Source organism: Panthera onca, chromosome A1 (genome assembly GCF_046562875.1).
Source record: "Panthera onca isolate mPanOnc1 chromosome A1, mPanOnc1 haplotype 2, whole genome shotgun sequence".
Lineage (NCBI taxonomy): Eukaryota > Metazoa > Chordata > Mammalia > Carnivora > Felidae > Panthera > Panthera onca.
Genome location: NC_138339.1, coordinates 33,884,344 through 33,909,143, shown reverse-complemented (window position 1 = coordinate 33,909,143; position 24,800 = coordinate 33,884,344). Strand labels below are relative to the sequence as shown.

The following is a 24,800-nucleotide window of genomic DNA, read 5'->3' as shown; positions in this document are numbered from 1 at the left end:
GTCCACAATTACTCAAAATATTATCCTGAATATATACTGTAGTCTCTTTATGACCCTTCTTGGTCTCTCAGCATTTGAGTTCTCAGTCAAAAGTCTTGAGCACTAGCTTCTGTAATTTTTCTATTCAACACATAACCCCCACCCAAATCTTTATTTTAGCATTCCCATGAGCGGTTCAGGCTCTCTGTTCTATAAAGAGACACTGGAATTGAAATACTCTTAAGACTGTTTCACAACAGACTCTCCCAGAAGGTTCCAAATGTTCAGTATTTGCTCCATTTCCCCTGCCCTGTTGTAAATAACAACTTAGGATGTCATCTTATTGGGCCACAGTCACCACTTGACTCACCCAGGGAGAGTTAGTAGCTGGCTATGAGTGAGCACCAAGGCAGCTATTTTTAGATCTTTAAAACACAGACCTTCTAGCTAACCTATATCAATCCAATGAGTCATATTCTCTTGGTAAGAAATGCAAAAGCTGTTCTTTAACCCTCCCAGATCCTTTCCCCAAATTAAATTTGCTCTAAGCCCCAAGGTTAGGGCAGTTGACTCCTGGCTAGCTGTCATAAACAACTTTTAATTGCAAAATGGCTTGATGCATCTCCTTGTTTTGTTTTGAGTTTAGATTGATTTGTGTACAGTTGATACAAATTGGTATATGGGAGCCTCTGGATATATTTTTGAAAGTAGAAAGAAATCCTCTGAGGGGGATATAATAATTTTTAATGAAACTGAAGTCTTTAGCAATAAGAGAATATAAATGTGCAAAAAGGTGAAACCTCATAGCTGCAGATTCCTTGGACATTGGAAAGCCTTAGAATTAAAGTCGCAGGTCCTAGAAAAATCAATAGTAACTAAAAACCAAAGACAGGTCTTAACAAGAAAAGAGAACCTAATCGGATAAGTAGTGCACACTGGAGCAGGCTTGTACTGACTCAATGCAATGACTGTGCTCATTTTTTTTCTTATCTCCACATTCAGTGAAGTCACAGTGGTTGCTTGAAATTGGCCATGGTTGGAGTGGTTAGGCCACAGAAACCATCAAACACTACAAAGCAGGGCTTTTTTTTTTTCTTTCTGTCCTGCGAGGCAGTCGTTAAGCATTTGTTAGACACAGACTAAAGTATATAGTTTTCAGAACTTTTAATAATGTAATTAGTAATACGTGTGATTGTATACTCTTTCAAAGTCAGTACCATATAATGAAAAGCACATGAAGCAGAATATTATTTGAAGGCAGTCTCTGATTAATTGAAGATATATCCTAGGGCAACTACTAAAAAAATTTTGAAGTATAAATATATCAGCCAATAGTGAAGATAAACTAAATCATAAGAAAAATGTTCAATTAACCAAAGAGCAGTGAAAAAGGATAAAAGAAATGAGGAACAGATAAAACAAATAGAAAGTAAGATTATAGATTTTAATCTAACCTTATTAAAAATGATAAATTGTGAATGCTCTAAACACACTAATTAAAAACAGAGATTGTTAAGCTGGACTTTTTTTTAAGTATACGCTACTTGTAAGAAACCCCCTTAATATAAAAGCATAGATAGATTAAAAGTAAAATGATGAGAAAAGATATACCATGCAAAAACGAAGAAAAGAAAGCTGGAGTAGCTATCCTATCACACAAAGTTACTTCAGAACAAAGAATATTACCAATATTTAAAAGAAAAATCAGATAATAATGAATGGGTCAATTCTCCAAGAAGAGCTAACAATTCTATGTATGCTCCTAATAACATAACCTCAAAATACATAAAACAAAAACTGAGAGCGCTGAAAGGAGAAATAGATAAATCCACAATTACAGTCTGAGACTTCAACACTCCTCTCAGTAACTGCTAAGACAAATAGGAAATCAGTAGAGATACAGGAGACATAAGCAACACTATCAACGAATCTGTTAATATAATGTCATATTATTTACATTTATAAGACACTCCATCCAACATCTGAGTAAGCATTTCTTTCAAGTGTATGTGGAATCTTCAACAAGATAGACCATACTGAGGCCCTTAAAATAAACTTCACCAAATTTAAAAGAATAGAAATCATACAAAGTATGTCTTTTGACCATAACAGAATTTAACTAGAAATTAATAAGGGATAGATCTGAAAATTCTCCAATACAGTATTTGGAAATTAAAGCTGCAATTAATATATCATATATCATCACTGCAACTGAGTTAAATTCATTTTTTAAATATGTGATTTCCAAAAAATATGATGACCCCCTACAGTACAATGAATTACTATTGGCATACGTAGTCTTGTTGTTTTATAGGACTAAAAATACACCACTTCTCAAAATGATTCTTGGCAGAGTTACCTCAATTTGAAATGACATTCAAGAACTTTTGCAACACCGTCTCCCCCATACCTATGTCCATTGACAACGTACTAGTAATCCTTTTGGACAAGCTCAAACAGCCCTGAGCAGTCTTCCATGACAATTGTCTTTGCATGCCCACTCCTCATCATCCCCCAAAACTAGACTTTCCTTCCCTCATGTTCCCACAACACTCCACACATACCTCCTGTAACACATCTGGTGTCCTCTGTCTGGTTAAGTCCAGCTGTTCCTCAAATTTCAGTCCAGATTCAGTGAAAGCATTCCATGACTCTTCTCCCCTACTCACCTTTACTGGGTTAGATACACCTCTTATACAAACCCCAAAACACAATGATTAGCATAAGATTTCTCAACAGCAGCACTATTGACATTTTTATCCTAATAACTCTTTGTTGTGCAGGGCTTTCCTGTGCATTGTAGGATGTTAGGAGTATCCTGGACCTCTACCTGGTAGATACCAGTGGCACAAACACCCCAATTATGACAATCAAAAATATCTCCAGGCATGGCCAAGTGTCCTCTGGGGAGCAAAATACACCCCATTTGAGAAACCACTAAGTCAGTGCTACTAATCATACTGATTGTGATTAGTCTGTTTTTCTGTTTATTAGTCTATCTTGGACCATTGGTAACTCACGGGAAGAAAGTGTATTTTCTTTCTGAAGCCCAGTATCTAGCACAGAGACTAGCATCTAAGTAAATACTTATAAATATTTGCTGAAGAAAATGAATGAAATTATATTGCTTTGGAAATTATTTTGTTTACAGATCTATATAGCACCTGTCTTTTTCCTCTCCCTTCTGGATTGGGATTTCCTTGAGGACAAAGAGCCTTATTTAGTCACTTTCATATTCCCTGATTCATGCATCAGTACTGTCTAATCCTTGTTTTATAATTAAATCAATCAACAGAAGAATTTCTCATGTAAATAAAGATGCAATAAAACTGACAGATTATAACCCATGCTTCCAAGAGATAGTAGGAGAAAGAAAAGGTTTGTGTTTTTAAAAATACATACATGTGTGTGTATATATATATATATATATATATATATATACACACACAATGAAGTAAATGGGAGCATAAAAATTATTCATAATTATAGTGATCTGCACATAAACTCTTCATAATTTATTTCAATCAATTTGTTTCTACTTTAATAAACTATAATAGCAATGAAAATGATGGAACAAAAACTATAAATGCTGGAAGAATAGAGTAAGACATGTTGTACCTATTTTAAGATCCATATTAAATGCACATAATCAAGGGGGAAGAAGAGGACACTAGATGATTTATGACCCTATGGAGTGGTCTTTTTAATAATAATCAAAGTGATCACTACTTCAGGAAGATTATCTAGCATATAAGATGCTAGTCATGCATACGATTATTTTTAGGCAGAAACTTGTCTCTATACCTTCATTTTTACCAGGAGACATACTAGATTGAATAACTTTTTATTATCTAGTTTGCGTTTTTTAAAAATTATTACAAAAGCAGCATATATGCATTGTAGAAAATTAGAAAAAAATTATGAAATCAATCCTTCCTCACCAGAGACCACCACTACTAATTACCTTAATTCTGTATTTCCAGGTCTTTACAACACACACACACACACACACACACACACACACACACACACTCCTTTGCAGTTTCACCTCAATATAAAATCATACTGCATATGTTTTTCCTCAACCTACTTTTTGCAGTAAATGACCTCTACTTTTCTTTCAGTACATTTTATCTCCTCTGATATTGAGACTATTTTCAAAAGTCCCCATTTGATCCCAAAATATCACATATAGGTGGTCTGTCCATTCAAATATCAAATGTAGAGTCAGTTGTATCTGGTTTTTATGTCCATTGGTTTCTCATAATCAACCACAATGTCTTTTTCACTATAGTAACTTTTTAAAGAATCCAGCCTAATTTATCTCCTACAGAACATCATTAATTTTTCTGGTTTCCTTGCTATGCTCTCATTTAACTTGTTTGTCTATATCCAACATTTCTTGTAAATTGCACATTCTATATGAGGCATAATAAATCCAACTTAAATATTGTTGCCTAGGATAATTAATAGGCAATGGTAACTTCATGTGACATTATATCAAAAGGCACATATTATTTTATTAACAAACAATAGTAATGCTGCAATTGATTGATTCTTATACCAAGTTATTTTTCCTCTCCACTGAACAGATAAGGTTTCCCCTTGCTATTAAAAAAGTAATGTGTGAGACTTTCTTTTAGCAATTAACTAAGTTTCCCATCAACCATTTACTTAATGATTTTTGACAGCATTTAGTAATACTTCCCTTAATCTATAATATCATTTGGGTCTGTGAAATTATTTTTTTCCAATTCTATATTCCCTTCTATGTTTTATAACAAGCATTTTCTGTAAAACAGTCCATTTCCTCAAAAATTGGGATATTTGGTTACCCTCTCAGTGAGGATGTAAGCAACAGAATTCCAACAGACACCTGGTAAGAATATTTGTACCATACTTTTGCAATACAACTTGGTATTATCTAACCAAGTTGAAGATACATATGATCTATGACCCAGAATTTCCATTTTAGATATAGCATTTCCCACTTTAGGTATTCTCCACTTAAAATCAGAAACCTATTTCTATAAATTAGACTTTTAAAAAATGATAACTGAAAGTCTATTTATCAATATTTTAAATAAGAAAAATTATAACATTTTATATATTAACTCAAAACCTCAACCAATTTCCTAAAACATAACTAATTCACAGTAAAATACATATATATATATGTATATATGTATACATATATACGTGACAAGCTATCATGTTAATATGTAAAATGACTGAAATGTTCATTAAATGATCAATATGGTTATTTCAAACAATTACTTTATATACAGCAACAGCAACATGCTGTATTAGTCTGGGTTCTCTAGAGAAACCCAATTGATTGGATATTTATATATGATATGATTTATTGTAAGGAACTGGCTCACATGATTATGGAGACTGAGAAGTCCCAAAATCTGCTGTCGAGACCCAGGAATTTGCTGACGACCCAGGAAGGAGCCAATGGTATAGTTCTAGTCCAAGTCCAAGTCTGAAGGCAGGAGAAGACCAATGTTCCAGCTGGAAGATAGGCAAAGAAAACAAATATTCCTTTACTAAGCCTTTTTTCATATTCAGACCATCAGTGAATTAGATGAAGTTCACCCATATTGCAGAGGGTGATCTGTTTAATTCACTCCATTTGAATGTTAATCTTATCCTGAAACAGCCTCACAGAATAATGTTTAACCAAATATCTGGGCACCCCCATCCCAGTCAAGTTGACACATAAAATTAACCATCACACATGCCCTTTGTTGATTCTAACTGTTCCTTTCAAAACGTTAACACTTAAAAGTTCTACTTAGAATATAATTCAAGACTTCCCCTACAACCACCCCTCCCACACACACAGAGCTTTCTTTAAAATGTAGTACTGCATTTGAACATAAATACAAATTTTTCGTAAAAACATCAGCTGACAAGTGTTATTACAAAGACATTTATATTCTAAAGTTTGGATACCAAAATCCAAGAGGTTTTTCACCAGGGAAATATTAAAGAATGCCAGTACATACCCTAAAAGCATATAAACATAGGCCCCAGCATGCATGTGTAGGAGGATTAGCAGCAGTCTTATTTACAGTAACCAAAAACTGCAAACAACCTGAATGTCTACTTACAGTAGGATGAATGAGTTGTGAAATGTTAATACAATGAAACAGTGTAGCACTAAGAAAATGACATAGCCAAATGCTATAGTATGGATGGCATTGCAAACACTATATTAAACACAAGAAGTAGGATAAAAAGAATTCCAGCAGGGCACTTGGCAGCAGCCACTGTGCAGATCGGACTCTGCTTGCTGGAAAGCATTGCTCTGCTTCCTTTGCAACCATGTCTGACAAACCCCATATGGCTGAGATGGAGAAATTCGATTAAGTCAAAATTGAAGAAGGGAGAAAAGCAAGAGAAAAATCCACTGTCTTCAAAAGAAACAACTGAACAGGAAAAGCAAGCGGGCAAATTGTAATGAGGTGTGCGCCACCAGTATGCACTGTACATTCCACAAGCGTTGCCTTCTTATTTTACTTCTTTTAGCTCTTTAATAATATAAGGTGCAAAGAGGTTGGATCAGATTTAAATGACTGATGCCCCTTTCCTCATCAAAGAATCAGAACTACTGAGGAGGAACACTGAGGCTGCCTCCTCCATCTGCACGTCTGGCTGGGCAGGGAAGGAAAAGAACTTGTATGTTGGTGAAGGAAGAAGCTAGGTGGGACAACAGTGAAATCTAGAATAAAAACCAAGTTGGTACAAGATGTCCTGTAAGCTGCAAATGCAATTTAATCAGAGTACCATTTCTGTGTTCAGAGGATTTTAATTATTGGAATGCACAATTTTTAATATGCAAATTAAAAGTTTAAAATATGAAAAAAATTCCAATAGTATGATTCCACTCATACTAAGTTCAAAACAGGCAAAACCAGACCATTGTTTAAGAATGCATATATAGGGGCGCCTGGGTGGCGCAGTCGGTTAAGCGTCCGACTTCAGCCAGGTCACGATCTCACGGTCCGTGAGTTCGAGCCCCGCGTCAGGCTCTGGGCTGATGGCTCGGAGCCTGGAGCCTGTTTCCGATTCTGTGTCTCCCTCTCTCTCTCTGCCCCTCCCCCGTTCATGCTCTGTCTCTCTCTGTCCCAAAAATAAATAAAAAAACGTTGGAAAAAAAAAAAAAAAAAAAAAAAAAGAATGCATATATAGGTTGTAAAAGCATAAAAAAAAAGGTAAGGTTATCGCAAAGCCAGAATAGTGGATACCTCCAGGCTGGAAGGATAGGATTATAATTAGAGAGGAAGCCAGGAACTAAGTGGGTGTGCTTGGATGCTGCCAACGTTCTTTTTTTGACTTGGCTTATACTAGTGTTTGTTATCTTTCATTATTAATTAAACAGTACAAATATATTTTATAAATTCTAATGTAAGTATATATATTTTATAATAAAAAAAAGAAAAGAAAGGAAAAGAAAAAGTTAGGTTAGGCATTAATGTAGAAGATACGATTACAGGATGTTGGTGAGGGCACCAACCTCTTCTTGCTATATCTGAGCATACAGAATTGAACTACAGGAGAGAAAAAGAAAGACAAAATAAGTCAGCAAAAAAAGCATTTGCAAAGGAGATTACACTTAAAATTGCTCAAAAATAATACATTTGTTGGTTGGAAATTGACAGATGAAAAATCTTCCATATGAGTAAGAAGCGTAAGAAAACAGTTTAGAACAAAAAAACTGAATGTCTTAATGGGGACATTAAGACACTCATAAACCCATAAGAAGTAAGAATGCTGTAAACATGGTTTTATACAATAAATCCTGCAATTTTTAATACATGCGGATGCAAAGTGAACTTCAAAAGAAGTCATTTTCAACAATTAAAAGAAATTGTATCTTACACAGAAGGCAGAACATTTGCAATAAATCATTATTATTTTATGTCCTTAAATTTTACCATTTGACAGAAAAAAATCAAATAAATAAGCACCTAGTAAGAATATTCAGCCTCAAATGAAAGTGTTCCAAAATTTCATAACTGTTTAAAATTCAATAGATAAAATTCAATAACTGTCTCTGGCACATGGGGCAAAAGTTCAGAAGCATTTCCCTAGCAACTTCTGATTTCACATAGAGTGCTGCCCTCTGCTGGGAACTTTGGCCACATCTGATCCCATAAATGAGTGCTTTTCTGTGGTATTTTTGCAAAAAAATTTTTGCAAAAATTTCCACTTTTGTTTACACGAATGAAATGTTTCTATCTTCCTCTTAAAACAAGTCATTTAAAATTAGTTGTAAACAAAGTGAAGATGTGCTATGACATGTTTTCAAGAAAACTAAAAAAAATTAACTTATTTTTCCATTTAGAAAGAAAACCATAAAATGGTAAGCTATATATTAACAATTGAATTGCATTATTAACAGTACAAGAAGAACAAAATTTGAAATTTTTTTTGAATTTATTTATTTATTTTGAAAGAGAGAGAGAATGCACCTGAATGGGGGGGGGGGGGGGGCAGAGAGAATCCCAAGAAAGCTCTGCACTATGAGCATGGAGCCCAACACAGGGCTTGAGACCATGACCTGAGTCAAAATCAAGAGTAGGACGCTTAACTGACTGAGCCACCCAGCTGCACCTAAAATTTGAAATATTTTAAAGTATTTTTCAAGACTAGATATATGAACAATAAAAATGAACTTGAAAATTACATGTTCCTCAATACTTGGTTTAAATTACTATTCTATAATTAAGCAGCCATCATTAGAAATAGTTTTCTTATTTCAGTTATGCTGTTATCACTCAAAAGTAGTTTTGAACTGCTTGTATAAAATTGCCTTCAAAGTTGTTTAAGAGACATATAAGAAAATCAGTCTATTTTATAATTACATTGTTTTCATGATAAAACATTACTAAATTTCATTGTCAGCATTATTTACAAACTTAATTTTGAATGCCATTTTTATTTTAGAGAAAATATGATTTTTGGAACTAAAGATTTTCTACCATTAAGGATATTCAAAGGACTGTGATGAATGACTTTAAGAAAGTATGAAAGAAGAATTCCCAAAAAATTTTTTGTGAATTAGAATAACTTTTTTCAAAAGTGTGTGTATACACACACACACACACACACACACACACATATATATATATATATACATACACACACATATACATACATGTGTATAGGTGTGTGTGTATATGTATATATATATTCGTGTGTGTGTGTGTATGTATGAGTAGAGAGACAGAGATAGAGAAAATAATCATTTATATGTAAATGCCAGGTGTCAGCTTCTGCTTAGAATGTAGAAAGTTATAAGAGAATGCCATTTCTGGAGGGGCCAAGATGGCAGAACAGCATGGAAGCTTTTTTGCATCTCGTGTCCATGAAATACAGCCAGATCAACATTAAACCATCCTGCACACCTAGAAAACTTATTTGAGGATTAACAACAATCTGCACAACCTGAACCACAGAACTCATGAGGTACATGGTGGGGAGAGGTGAACTAGGGGAGAGAGAGAAGCTGCGGAGGGCAGGAAGCTATTTTTGCTTGTAGAGAGAGGACAGAGTTGGGGGGAGAGTACGGGAAAAGCACCCCCGCCAAAAGCAGCTGGAGAGAAAGTGGAAAAGTGGAAACAGCGACAGGGACTGAACTAAAAAGGGAGAAAGGAAAAAAGAGAGGGTTTAAATTCCATTAAGACCCTATAAGCAGGAGGAGCACAGAGTCTGAAACTCCAGCACTCGATAACTGGTGTCGTGCTGGTGGGAAAGGCGAATCCCCAGGAGCAGACAGTGAAGTCCAGGGGTCCTCGGGCCACACAGGGAGAGGCAACTCACCTACTGGGAGGACATTTGGTAGAGGCTATGAAGACACCTGGTCCCAGCAGACCTCAGAGATCAACCACATTCACTGGTGCTGTAACAAGGATGTTAAGGGTGAAGCCTGGTGCCAGATGTATGTTGTGACTTACCATAATCCTTGAAACAGTGTGACTACAAAGTCATGTGAACTTTTACTGGGGCGGGCTGGCAGCCAGCCATAGTCTCTGGGCATCGGCAGCAGCATGTCCCACGAACATTCCTGGGGGTGGCCGGCACCTGGCCATTGCTTGGTGAGACCCTGCCCCAGAGTATCTGAGCAGGTCAAAGCCACAGTCCCTCAGAAGTGAGGGGTTGGGAAACACAGCCGCATATGAGATAAAACTCAGGAGGGAAATGGGGTGCCTGGGTGGCTCAGTCGGTTAAGCATCTGACTTCAGCTCAGATCACCATGACTTCAGCTCATGAACCATCATGAGATCGAGCTCTGCGTTGGGCTCTGTGCTGACAGCTCAGAGCCTGGAGCCTGCTTCAGGTTCTGTGTCTCCCTCTCTCTCTGACCCTCCCCTACTCATGCTCTGTCTCTCTCTCTCTCTGTCAAAAATAAATAAACATTAAAAATTAAAAAAAAAAACTCAGGAGGGAAGTGCCATCTGGCAACCTGATGGCTAGGTCATGGACAGTGTAAAAGTGGGGAGTAGACAGACCGGAGACAAAGGACAGGTGCGCAATTGCTGACTGGGGAGAACAGAGTTCCGATACTAGAGACTGGGTACCTGGGTGACGCCATTTTCACTCTTCCCATGCATGCGCATACACACCTACAAGCACCACAACAATCCACCCCAGTAAGCTAAGTAGCACCATCTACTGGAGAACAGAGCTGTTACACTAAGCCCCACCCAACTGGGCCAACCTTGCTCTTCAGGAACACCACAAGTCTCTCCGCCTGCTTAGTTTACAGACTATAAAGTGCTTCATAATTTGACTTCTAGGGGAAAACGATGTAATTTCAATCATATTTCAGTCTGTTCACTGGTCCATCTATTCAATTTTTTTTTCTTTTCTGTTTATTTTCTTTTTCTTGAATACAAAAAGTGAAAACTGTATTTTTATTTTCAATTTTTATTAAAAACAATTTCTTTAATTTTTTGCTCCTATATTTTTTGCATTTTTGTAAATTTTTCAACTTCTATTTTACCTCCTTCATTTCATTTCATTTTATTCTATTTCATTGTATTCATTTTTCCAATTTTCAAGCATTTTCCTTTTTTTTTTCTCTTTTCCCTTTTTCCTCTAATCTATCAACCTCTTTTCAACAACCAGACCAAAATACACCTAGGATCTAGCATCATTTATTTGATTTTTGCGTGTGTGTGTGTGTGTGGTTTTTAATTCTTTAATTTTATTTTTTTTACCTTATTAATTCCTTTTCTTCCTTCAAAATGACAAAATGAAGGAATTCACCCCAAAAGAAAGAGCAGGAAGAAACAACAGCCAGGAACTTAATCAACACAAATACAAGCAAGATGTCTGAACAAGAAATTAGAATCACAATAAGAATACTAGCTGAGGTTGAAAATAGATTAGAATCCCTTTCTGTGGAGATAGAAGAAGTAAAAGCTAGTCAGGATGAAATAAAAAATGCTATAATTGAGCTGTAATCTTGAATTGATGCCACAGCAGCAAGGATGGATGAGGCAGAGCAGTGAATCAGCGATACAGAGAACAAACTTATGGAGAATAACGAAGCAGAAAAAAAAGAAGGAGACTAAGGCAAAAGGGCATGATATAAGAATTAGAGAAATCAGTGACTCATTAAAAAGGAAGAACATCAGAATCACAGGGGCCCCAGAGGATGAAGAGAGAGAAAAGGGGGTAGAAAGGTTATGTGAGCAAATCATAGTGAAAAACTTCCCTAACCTGGGGAAAGTCACAGACATCAAAATCCAGGAAGCACGGAGAACTCCCATTAGATTCAACAAAAACCGACCATCAACAAGGTCTATCATAGTCAAATTCACAAAATACTCAGGCAAGTATGAAAACAGCAAGGGAAAAAAGTCCTTAACCTACAAAGGAAGACAGACAGGTTTGCAGCAGACCTATCCACAGAAACTTGGCAGACCAGAAAAGAGTGGCAGGATATATTCAATTTGCTGAATCAGAAAAATATGCACCCAAGAATTTTATCCAGCAAGGCTGTCATTCAAAATAGAAAGAGAGATAAAAAGTTTCCCAGACAAACCAAAACTAAAGGAGTTTGTGAGCACTAAACCTGCCCTGCAAGAAATTTTAAGGGGCACTCTCTGAAGGGAGAAAAGACAGAAAAAAAAAGACCAAAAGCAACAAAGACTGGAAAGGACCAGAGAACACCACCAGAAACTCCAACTCTACAAGCAACATAATGGCAATAAATGCATATCTTTTAGTACTCACTCTAAACGTCAATGGACTCAATGCTCCAATCAAAAGATACAGGGAAACAGAATCAATAAGAAAACAAGATCCATCTATATGCTGTTTATAAGAGACCAACTTTAGACCTAAAGACACCTTCAGATTGAAAGTAAGTGGATGGAGAACCATCTATCGTGCTAATGGCCATCAAAAGAAAGCTAGAGTAGCTATACTTATGTCAGACAATCTAGACTTTAAAATAAAGACTGTAACAAGAGATGAAGAAGGACATTATATCATAATTAAGGGGTCTATCCACCAAGAAGACCTAACAATTGTGAATATTTATGCTCCAAATATGAAAGCACCCAAATATATAAATCAATTAATCACAAACATAAAGAAACTCATTGATAATAATACCATAATAGTAGGGTACTTCAACACTCCACTTACAGCAATGGACAGATCATCTAAGCACAAAATCAACAAGGAAACAATGGCTGTGAATGACACACTGGACCAGATGGACTTAACAGATATATTCAGAAGATTTCATCCTAAGCAATAGAATATGTATTCTTCTCCACTGCACATGGAACGTTCTCCAGAATCGATCATATACTGGGACACAAATCAGCCCTCAACAAGTACAAAAAGATCGAAATCATACCATGCATATTTTCAGACCACAGCACTATGAAACGAAATCAACCACAAGAAAAAATTTGGAAAGATAACAAATACTTGGAGACTAAAGAACATCCTACTAAAGAATGAATGGGCTAACCAAGAAGTTAAAGAGAAAATTAAAAAGTACATGAAAGCCAATGAAAATGATAACACCACAGCCCCAAACCTCTGGGATGCAGCAAAGCAGTCATAAGAGGAAAGTATATAGCAATCCAGGCCTTCCTAAAGAAGGCAGAAAGATCTCAACTACACAAGCTAACCTTATGCCTTAAGGAGCTGGAAAAAGAACAGCAAATAAAACCCAAAACCAGCAGAAGACAGGAAGCTGGTTATTTGAAGAATTAACAAAATTGATAAACCCTTAGCCAGTTTGATCAAAAAGAAAAAGGAAAGGACCCAAATAAATAAAATCAAGAATGAAAGAGATCAAAACTAACACAGCAGAAATAAAAACAATAATAAGAGAATATTATGAGCAATTATATGCTAATAAAATGGGCAATATGGAAGAAATGGACAAATTTCTAGAAACATATACACTACCAAAACTGAAACAGGAAGAAATAGAAAATTTTGAACAGATTCATAACCAGTAAAGAGACTCTTAAATATGGAGAACAAACAGAAGGTTACTGGAGGGGTTGTGGGAGAGGGCATGGGCTACATGGGTAAGGGGCATTAAGGAATCTACTCCTGAAATCATTGTTGCAGTATATACTAACTAGCTTGGATGTAAATTTAAAAAATAAATTAAACAAATAAGTATAAGTAAAATAAAAAACAATTATTATTTTGATTAGGATTATAATAATGCTTGAATTAACTTTAAGATAATTAACATCTTTTTAATATCAAGTTTTTTTATAAAAGAATATGTTCAATTATAAATTTTTCAATTATAATTTATATTTAAAATTTTTTCACATCTGATTTACACAGTCATGATGTTTATTCCATACTATATTTGCTCATCTAATATCAATTGTAAATGGAATAGTATTTTCCATTATGTCTTCTAACTGCTTGTGGTTTTCATATTTTAAAAATACTGATTTTTGGTTACTAATATATGCTAATATTCTATTAGATTACAAAATATTAGGAGCACATATCACCATTAGGTGATAGTTTCACCTATTATTTCCAGTTGTAACATTTTGCTTTTTTTTTTCTTCCCTCTAATTGCATTGGTTAATAGCTCACGTGCAAGGTTAAAATAGCAATGATGTTAGTGGATATGTTTATCATTTGGTCATAGTATATTTTTTAATGTGATCTGCTAATATTTCATGTGGGACTTTTATATGGACATTAATAACTGAGTTAACATGTAGTCTTTAAAAAAGAGAGAGAGAGAGAGAGAGAATGCCATTTCTACCCTAACAGTAACAGGCCAGATAACCAATGAAATCATAGTTTATTAAAAATTCATCAGAGAGATAAATATGGGGGGAAATATATAATGAATTAATAAAATCCAGAAACTTATAAACCTCTCTCTGGAGTGAAGAGACCCAACAGTTTTCTTTCATCCTAAGTGAAGGAGTGGAAAAGGAGAAACCTGCAGAGAAATAGGTAAAAAGAAAACTGCTGAACAAACAAACAACAATTTTGATTTTGTAGACCAAGTGTGGTAGTTTAGAATCCTTGATAGTTTAGAATCCTTAGGACAGAGTATGCCCACCTTCAATACTTCCTCATGGGCCTTCACAGAGTGATCATGAGAAATACTGGGGCTAGGTTAGGAATGCTGAAAGAAACCTTCAAGCACTGGGGTTTTATGATGATTGATACAAGGCAGCAGGCATCTAATTTTAGTGGAAGGGCAGGAATGCTGAGAAAGATCTGCTCCTCTAAGGTACAGTGTGAAGGACCTCATGAACTCTGAGGGCAGGAAAGGAGAAGAGAGACAAGTTCTATGAGTTCTCAGGGCCTAACACTGAGTTAGAGACAGTGATAACTTATGACTGGGAGAGGGGCAAGAAAACTGAAAGGGATTCTCCTCTGAGGTGTAATCATAGGCAGTTTCTTGCAGTCTTGAGGCAGCAGAGGAGGAATGAACTGAACTCTTTAGGTACTTGTGATTCCCAGCGAGTACCAAGCAATGACTGGTTTTGGATGGGGGCAGAGGCAAGAATGTTGAAGAACATCTCTCTGAGATGCAGACAACCAGGACCTGAGGAAGGCTGAAGGCAAAGCAGGAGAATGGAAACAGATCCTCTAGACACATGTCTGGTAAAAAGAAAATTCTGATCCCTTGAACAAATTATTATTGAAGTCTGTGGTGAAATAAATCCAACTAAAGAAATAGCCAAGCCAAGATTCAATTCAATTACAGATGAGATTGACTCATCTCCCCACAACTTACCTCTTCTTTTTAGTGGACTGACAAAAGGAATGTGCCCTTTTCTGGGTATAACTATTATTTTCCTCAGCTTCTGTATCAAACCATCAATCACGCACACACAAAAAGTGACTTGTTCTTAAGGGAGAAAACAGTCAATTAAAACCTTATCCAAAGATGGTCCAATACTAGAATTATCAGAGGGATTTCAAAATAACAATAATAGGGGCGCCTGGGTGGCTCAGTCGGTTAAGTGGCTGACTTCGGCTCAGGTCATGATCTCACGGCCCATGGGTTTGAGCCCCGCGTCAGGCTCTGTGCTGAAAGCTCAGAGCCTGGAGCCTGTTTCAGATTCTGTGTCTCCCTCTCTCTGACCCTCCCCCGTTCATGCTCTGTCTCTCTCTGTCTCAAAAATAAATAAATGTTAAAAAATTTTTTTTTAAATAAAAAAATTAAAAAAATAAAATAACAATAATAAATATATTAAGAAATTTCATGTAAAAGGTGGGTAACGTGTGAACAGATGGGGAATTATAGCATAAAAATGAAAACTATAAAAAGGAGCCAGATGATAATCCTACAAATGAAAAAAAAGATGAAGAATTATTTTGATGGGCTTATTAGCATACTGAACACATCACATGAATCAGTGAATTACAAGATAATTGAAATTATCCAAATTAAAAAAGAAAGAGAAAACATTTTTTAAAAAGGGGAATCAGAAACTCCAGTAACTGTGAAATACTATCATATAGGCTACCATTTGCATAGCTGGAGTCCCAGAACAAAAACAACAATAGAGAAAAAGAAATATCATAAGTAATGAGTGAGAATTTTCCAAAATTGATGGAAGACATCAACTTAAGAAGTTCAGAGAAATCCTAGAAGAGTAAGTACAAAGAAAACCACAACTGGGCATATCATAATCGTATGGCTGAAACCTAAAGGATAAAGATAATATCTTGATATCAGAGGAAGGAAAGAAATATTACATACAATGAACAATGATGAGAATGATGCCTACCCTGTTATCAGCGAAAAAAAATGAAAGGGGTGAGCAATGTAATGGTATCTTAAAGTTCTTGGAGAAAAAAGAAAAACTGTTAATTTAGAATTCTATACCCTGTAAAAATGTCCTTTAAAAATGAAGTCAATGTGGATCCTGAGAAACTTAACAGAAGACCATGGGGAAGGGGAAGGAAAAAAAAAGTTAGAAAAGTTAGAGAGGGAGAGAGCCAAACTATAAGAGACTCTTAAAAACTGAGAATAAACTGAGGGTTGATTGGTGGGGGGGAGGAAGGGGAGGGTGGGTGATGGGCATTGAGGAGGGCACCTGTTGGGATGAGCACTGGGTGTTGTATGGAAACCAATTTGACAATAAATTTCATATTATTCATTCATATTAAAAATAAATAAATAAAATAAAATAAAAATGAAGTGAAAAAATACACTTCTCCAATGAAGACATCCAGATGACCAACCAACACATGAAAAAATGCTCAACATCACTCATCATCAGGGAAACACAAATCAAAACCACAATGAGATACCATCTCACACCAGTTAAAATGGCTAACTTTAACAACTCAGGCAACAACAGATGTTGGCAAGGATGCAGAGAAAGAGGATCTCTTTTGCACTGCTGGTGGGAATGCCAACTGGTGCATCCACTCTGGAAAACAGTATGGAAGTTCCTCAAAAAATTAAAAATAGAACTACCCTACAACCCAGCAATTGCACTACTAGGTATTTATCTAAGGGATACAGGTGTGCTGTTTGGAAGGGGCACATGAACCCCAATGTTTATAGCCATGCTATCGACAATAGCCAAACTATGGAAAGAGCCCACATGGCCATCAATGCATGAATGGATAGAGATGTGATATATATACACAATGGAGTATTACTTGGCAATCAAAAAGAATGAAATCTTGCCGTTTGCAACAACATGGATGGAACTTGAGGGTAATATGCTAAGCAAAATTAGATAAAGACAAATATACCTTCACTCATATGAAGAACTTAAGACACAAAACAGATGAACATAAGGGAAGGGAAGCAAAAATAATATAAAAACAGGGAGGGGCACAAAACATAAGAGACTCTTAAATATAAGGAACAAAGAAAGGGTTGCTGGAGGGTTGTAGGAGGGGGGATGGGATAAATGGTTAAGGGGCATTAAGAAATTACCTGAAATCATTGTTGCACTATATGCTAACTTGGATGTAAATTTTAAAATTAATCAATTAATTAATTAATTAGAAGTGAAGTCAAAATAAAGACATTTAGAAGCAGGCAAAACCTGAAAGGATTCATCTTATCTACCATAGACTTGCACTGTAAGAAATATTAAATACTAATGGTCCGTGGAGGAGGGGAGTCAGTAATTTTTTTCTCTTTACTTATTGTACAGATTCAATTGCTGTGTCTTCAAGTTCAGTGATCAGTTCTGCAATATCATGACTCCCACCTACTATATTTTTCACTTCAAAAAATGTAGTTTTAATCCCTGAAAGTCCAATTTAGGTCTTTTTAACATCTTCTGGCTGTACCTAACATGTACAATATTTACTCCAGTTTCTTGAACGTAGGAAGTATAGTTATAGTGTTTACTGTCTTGGTTTATGAATTCTTTTGTGACACATCTGAATTGATTGAATAGATTATTTTTCACCTCCTTATGGATAATACCTTGCTTCTTTGCATGCTGATAATTTTTGTTGAATCCTAGACATTATGAATTTTATCTTGTTGGATGCAGCATATCTTTGCATTTCTATAAATATTGTTGAGGCTTATTCTGGACTGCTATTAAACTACTTAGAACCAGTGTGATACATTCAGGTCTTGCTTGTGAGGGTTGTTAGGAGGAACAAAGCAGCATTTAGTTTATGGTTGATTTTGCCACTATTGAGGCAAAACATTTTTGAGAATTCTACCTATCATCCAGAATTATGGGGTTTCCCACAGTGGCTGATGTCTTCTGCAAGTCCTGGGAAGTATTCCCTCTAATTCTTCTGGTGGTTCTTTCTCCAGCCTCAAGTAGCTTCCTCACCCTCATGCACAGATCAGTGCTCAGCTGAAAACACACAGAGGATTCTGCAGATTCCCAGAGATTTTTCTCCCTTTCTCTGCATAACTCTCTCCTCTGTGACACTTTCCCTATGAACTATGGCTTCCTTGACCTCCCCAGATTCCTTGCTTCATCTTCTCAACTCAAGAAGACCACCAGGCTTTCTCTGGTTCTCTCTTCCTTGTGGCCTGGGAAATCTGCAGCCAATAACCTGGGGAAATTATAGATCTCATCTCATTTATTAGTTAAGGGAATCACTACCATTCATTGCCTAATGTTCAATATCTTAAAAACTATTCTTTCATATATTTTATTAAGTTATTTGTTGCTTGGACAGAAAAGCAAATCTTGTCTCTCAATTCACCCTCCATCTTGGCTAGAAACAGAAATCTTTATACCATGCTTTTAAAAATATTCTAGATCTATGTAGTCTGTATATTATGACTGAAATGCTGTTTTTTCCTGAGACCCAGTAAGTAAAAATCTTTTTCATTCCTGTATGTCAAATTTAGAATACAACATGAACTGTGAAGGAAGCAAAACCATCCATAAGTGGGAGCACACACACACAAAAAGAAGGTCATATGAAAGGACATTGACTGTATGATATTCACCCTTATTTGCCTACATCCTTGTCCATTTTCATATTCTTCTCTGACATGACTTACTTTTAGGACCAGATGTTCCTGTATTCCCTGTGATTACTTTCTACTCTGATGAGGGAGAGTAGCATGAGATGTCTAAAAACGCTTTTATATACCAAACATGTATCAAATTTGCAAACTTTCTTTCATCTAGGTAAGGCAGCCTTGCCTACTTTCTCTAAAATTTCTCTACCAGTGAAGAAACACAAACATATGCAACACATATAATTATCTATCAATTTCATACTAAATTAATGTCTATACTTTAGCCTTCAGCTGGAAATGTAATTTAAGAATTTAATTAACTGAAATTAATCTTTGATGTCCCTCTTTTGGACATCCTTCCTTCACTTCAGATGAACAGATTGGACATAATCAATGATTATGAAGTGATTAATATATAAAATAACATTCTGTCTTCCTAGGTACACTGAAAAGAGGCAACATGAGTAGCTTATAAATTCTTCTATTATTTGCAGTATAGAGAATAGGCCACCAGCTGGTGTTCAAATAACTAAATTGTTTTACTGAAAATTCAGAATAGAGGGATTGGCTAGAGGTGAATGTTGAATTATGATTATACGATTCAGTGCTATGTTCAGAGGTTGTTGCTTTGAGAAGAGTGGTTATAAAGCTCCAATGACTAAACATCTTAATTTAAAACTCATATTACATGTTTCATGCCAATGAAATAAAAAGGAAAATTCATGACATCTCTGATAAAATATTTTTCTATTGCTTCCATTTCACATAATAAAAAATATACTAACAGCATTCATGAAGTATTTACTCTTCAAAAAAAATTTTTTAAACAAGTAAAATTATTTATTTAAAGTACACTTCTCTTAAAAAATGTTTTTTAACTGAATATTGAACTTTTTTATGTTTCTTTTTATTTTATTTTTGAGAGAAAGAGAGAGAGTGTGAGCAGGCGGTGGGGTGGGGGCAGGGGTGGGCAGAGAGAGAGGGAGACACAGAATCCAAAGCAGGCTGCAGCCTCTGAGCTGTAAGAGATCATGACTTGAGCTGAAGTCAGCCACTTAACCAACTGAGCCACCCAGCACCCCTTAAAATGTTTCTTTAAGCACATTAAAAAGTGCTCTTTATCCCTCCTCTGTAAAATAATTCAATTTTATAAGAAGTAAATCTAAAAGATTATTCCTCTTTACACACTTATTTTTCTCTTAGGAAAAAAGTCCAGTACAGGTATAAAACTGACTTTAATCGTTATCAAGCCTATTTGCCCCTGTTGGCAACATGAATGGTGACATGTTGACAAATATGCATTTTGAAAAGTTGAAGAATTTAAAATCAGAAGGTTTCACTTACAGGTGACCAATTATGTACTATTAGCTGACAAAGACAAAGTCTGCTATAGGATAGTTGTCCTCTATTTAAATGTATATAGCTTGGTTCCAGAAGATGGCGGCGTAGGAGGACGCGGGGCTCACAGCGCGTCCTGCCGATCACTTAGATTCCACCTACACCTGCCTAAAGAACCCAGAAAACCGCCAGAAGATTAGCAGAAGGGAGTCTCCGGAGTCAAGCGCAGACTAGAGGCCCACGGAAGAGGGTAGGAAGGGCGGCGAGGCGGTGCGCGCTCCACGGACTGGCGGGAGGGAGCCGGGGCGGAGGGGCGGCTCGCCGGCCAAGCAGAGCCCCCGAGTCTGGCTGGCAAAAGCGGAGGGGCCGGACAGACTGTGTTCCGACAGCAAGCGCGACTTAGCGTCTGGGAGGTCATAAGTTAACAGCTCTGCTCGGAAAGCGGGAAGGCTGGAGGACAAAGGGAGGGAGAGCTGCTGAGCCCCCGGACGGCAGAGCTCAGCTTGGCGGGGAACAAAGGCGCCAGCGCCATCTCCCCCGCCCATCCCCCAGCCAAAATCCCAAAGGGAACCAGTTCCTGCCAGGAAACTTGCTCGCTCCGCGCAAACACCCAACTCTGTGCTTCTGCGGAGCCAAACCTCCGGCAGCGGATCTGACTCCCTCCCGCTGCCACAGGGCTCCTCCTGAAGTGGATCACCTAAGGAGAAGCGAGCTAAGCCTGCCCCTCCAGCCCCCGTGCACCTTGCCTACCCACCCCAGCTAATACGCCAGATCCCCAGCAACACAAGCCTGGCAGTGTGCAAGTAGCCCAGACGGGACACGCCACCCCACAGTGAATCCCGCCCCTAGGAGAGGGGAAGAGAAGGCACACACCAGTCTGACTGTGGCCCCAGCAGTGGGCTGGGGGCAGACATCGGGTCGGACTGCGGCCCCGCCCACTAACTCCAGTTATACACCACAGCACAGGGGAAGTGCCCTGCAGGTCCTCACCACGCCAGGGACTCTCCAAAATGACCAAACGGAAGAATTCCCCTCAGAAGAATCTCCAGGAAATAACAACAGCTAATGAACTGATCAAAAAGGATTTAAATAATATAACAGAAAGTGAATTTAGAATAATAGTCATAAAATTAATCGCTGGGCTTGAAAACAGTATACAGGACAGCAGAGAATCTCTTGCCACAAAGATCGAGGGACTAAGGAACAGTCACGAGGAGCTGAAAAACGCTTTAAACGAAATGCAAAACAAAATGGAAACCACGATGGCTCGGCTTGAAGAGGCAGAGGAGAGAATAGGTGAACTAGAAGATAAAGTTATGGAGAAAGAGGAAGCTGAAAGAAAGAGAGATAAAAAAATCCAGGAGTATGAGGGGAAAATTAGAGAACTAAGTGATACACTAAAAAGAAATAATATACGCATAATTGGTATCCCAGAGGAGGAAGAGAGAGGGAAAGGTGCTGAAGGGGTACTTGAACAAATTATAGCTGAGAACTTCCCTGAACTGGGGAAGGAAAAAGGCATTGAAATCCAAGAGGCACAGAGAACTCCCTTCAGACGTAACTTGAATCGATCTTCTGCACGACATATCATAGTGAAACTGGCAAAATACAAGGATAAAGAGAAAATTCTGAAAGCAGCAAGGGATAAACGTGCCCTCACATATAAAGGGAGACCTATAAGACTCGTGACTGATCTCTCCTTTGAAACTTGGCAGGCCAGAAAGGCTTGGCACGATATCTACAGTGTGCTAAACAGAAAAAATATGCAGCCGAGAATCCTTTATCCAGCAAGTCTGTCATTTAGAATAGAAGGAGAGATAAAGGTCTTCCCAAACAAACAAAAACTGAAGGAATTTGTCACCACGAAACCAGCCCTACAAGAGATCCTAAGGGGGATCCTGGGAGACAAAGTACCAGAGACATCACTACAAGCATAAAACATACAGACATCACAATGACTCTAAACCCATATCTTTCTATAATAACACTGAATGTAAATGGATTAAATGCACCAACTAAAAGACATAGGGTATCAGAATGGATAAAAAAACAAGACCCATCTATTTTCTGTCTACAAGAGACTCATTTTAGATCTGAGGACACCTTTAGATTGAGAGTGAGGGGATGGAGAACTATCTATCATGCTCCTGGAAGCCAAAAGAAAGCTGGAGTAGCCATACTTATATCAGACAAACTAGACTTTAAATTAAAGGCTGTAACAAGAGATGAAGAAGGGCATTATATAATAATCACAGGGTCTATCCACCAGGAAGAGCTAACTATTATAAATGTCTATGCGCCAAATACCCGAGCCCCCAGATATATAAAACAATTACTCATAAACATAAGCAACCTCATTGATAAGAATGTGGTCATTGCAGGGGACTTTAACACCCCACTTACAGAAATGGATAGATCATCTAGACACACAGTCAATAAAGAAACAAGGGCCCTGAATGATACATTGGATCAGATGGACTTGACAGATATATTTAGAACTCTGCATCCCAAAGCAACAGAATATACTTTCTTCTCGAGTGCACATGGAACATTCTCCAAGATAGATCATATACTGGGTCACAAAACAGCCCTTCATAAGTTTACAAGAATTGAAATTATACCATGCATACTTTCAGACCACAATGCTATGAAGCTTGAAATCAACCACAGGAAAAAGTCTGGAAAACCTCCAAAAGCATGGAGGTTAAAGAACACCCTACTAAAGAATGAGTGGGTCAACCAGGCAATTAGAGAAGAAATTAAAATATATATGGAAACAAACGAAAATGAAAATACAACAATCCAAACGCTTTGGGATGCAGCGAAGGCAGTCCTGAGAGGAAAATACATTGCAATCCAGGCCTATCTCAAGAAACAAGAAAAATCCCAAATACAAAATCTAACAGCACACCTAAAGGAAATCGAAGCAGAACAGCAAAGGCAGCCTAAACCCAGCAGAAGAAGAGAAATAATAAAGATCAGAGCAGAAATAAACAATATAGAATCTAAAAAAACTGTAGAGCAGATCAACGAAACCAAGAGTTGGTTTTTTGAAAAAATAAACAAAATTGACAAACCTCTAGCCAGGCTTCTCAAAAAGAAAAGGGAGATGACCCAAATAGATAAAATCATGAATGAAAATGGAATGATTACAACCAATCCCTCAGAGATACAAACAATTATCAGGGAATACTATGAAAAATTATATGCCAGCAAATTGGACAACCTGGAAGAAATGGACAAATTTCTAAACACCCACACTCTTCCAAAACTCAATCAGGAGGAAATAGAAAGCTTGAACAGACCCATAACCAGCGAAGAAATTGAATCGGTTATCAAAAATCTCCCAACAAATAAGAGTCCAGGACCAGATGGCTTCCCAGGGGAGTTCTACCAGACGTTTAAAGCAGAGATAATACCTATCCTTCTCAAGCTATTCCAAGAAATAGAAAGGGAAGGAAAACTTCCAGACTCATTCTATGAAGCCAGTATTACTTTGATTCCTAAACCAGACAGAGACCCAGTAAAAAAAGAGAACTACAGGCCAATATCCCTGATGAATATGGATGCAAAAATTCTTAATAAGATACTAGCAAATCGAATTCAACAGCATATAAAAAGAATTCTTCACCATGATCAAGTGGGATTGATTCCTGGGATGCAGGGCTGGTTCAACATTCGCAAATCGATCAACGTGATACATCACATTAACAAAAAAAAAGAGAAGAACCATATGATCCTGTCAATCGATGCAGAAAAGGCCTTTGACAAAATCCAGCACCCTTTCTTAATAAAAACCCTTGAGAAAGTCGGGATAGAAGGAACATACTTAAAGATCATAAAGGCCATTTATGAAAAGCCCACAGCTAACATCATCCTCAACGGGGAAAAACTGAGAGCTTTTTCCCTGAGATCAGGAACACGACAGGGATGCCCACTCTCACCGCTGTTGTTTAATATAGTGCTGGAAGTTCTAGCATCAGCAATCAGACAACAAAAGGAAATCAAAGGCATCAAAATTGGCAAAGATGAAGTCAAGCTTTCGCTTTTTGCAGATGACATGATATTATACATGGAAAATCCGATAGACTCCACCAAAAGTCTGCTAGAACTGATACATGAATTCAGCAAAGTTGCAGGATACAAAATCAATGTGCAGAAATCAGTTGCATTCTTATACACTAACAATGAAGCAACAGAAAGACAAATGAAGAAACTGATCCCATTCACAATTGCACCAAGAAGCATAAAATACCTAGGAATAAATCTAACCAAAGATGTACAAGATCTGTATGCTGAAAACTATAGAAAGCTTATGCAGGTAATTGAAGAAGATATAAAGAAATGGAAAGACATTCCCTGCTCATGGATTGGAAGAATAAATATTGTCAAAATGTCAATACTACCCAAAGCTATCTACACATTCAATGCAATCCCAATCAAAATTGCACCAGCATTCTTCTCGAAACTAGAACAAGCAATCCTAAAATTCATATGGAACCACAAAAGGCCCCAAGTAGCCAAAGTA

At 37.0% G+C, this 24,800-nt stretch overlaps 1 protein-coding gene and 1 pseudogene across 1 annotated transcript in view; one reads left to right on the top strand and one right to left on the bottom strand.

The window, feature by feature from the left end:
* Window positions 1-5,344: 5,344 nt before the first annotated feature.
* The window catches only part of FBXO4 (F-box protein 4), a 60,840-nt gene continuing 41,384 nt past the window's right edge, over window positions 5,345-24,800 (bottom strand). Inside the window, exon 6 of the mRNA XM_060634522.2 lies at window positions 5,345-5,496. Coding sequence (XP_060490505.1) covers window positions 5,360-5,496 — 137 coding nt within the window. The 3' untranslated portion in view covers window positions 5,345-5,359. The remainder of the gene's footprint in view (window positions 5,497-24,800) is intronic.
* Window positions 6,313-6,479, top strand: LOC132680766 (thymosin beta-4, Y-chromosomal-like; annotated as a pseudogene).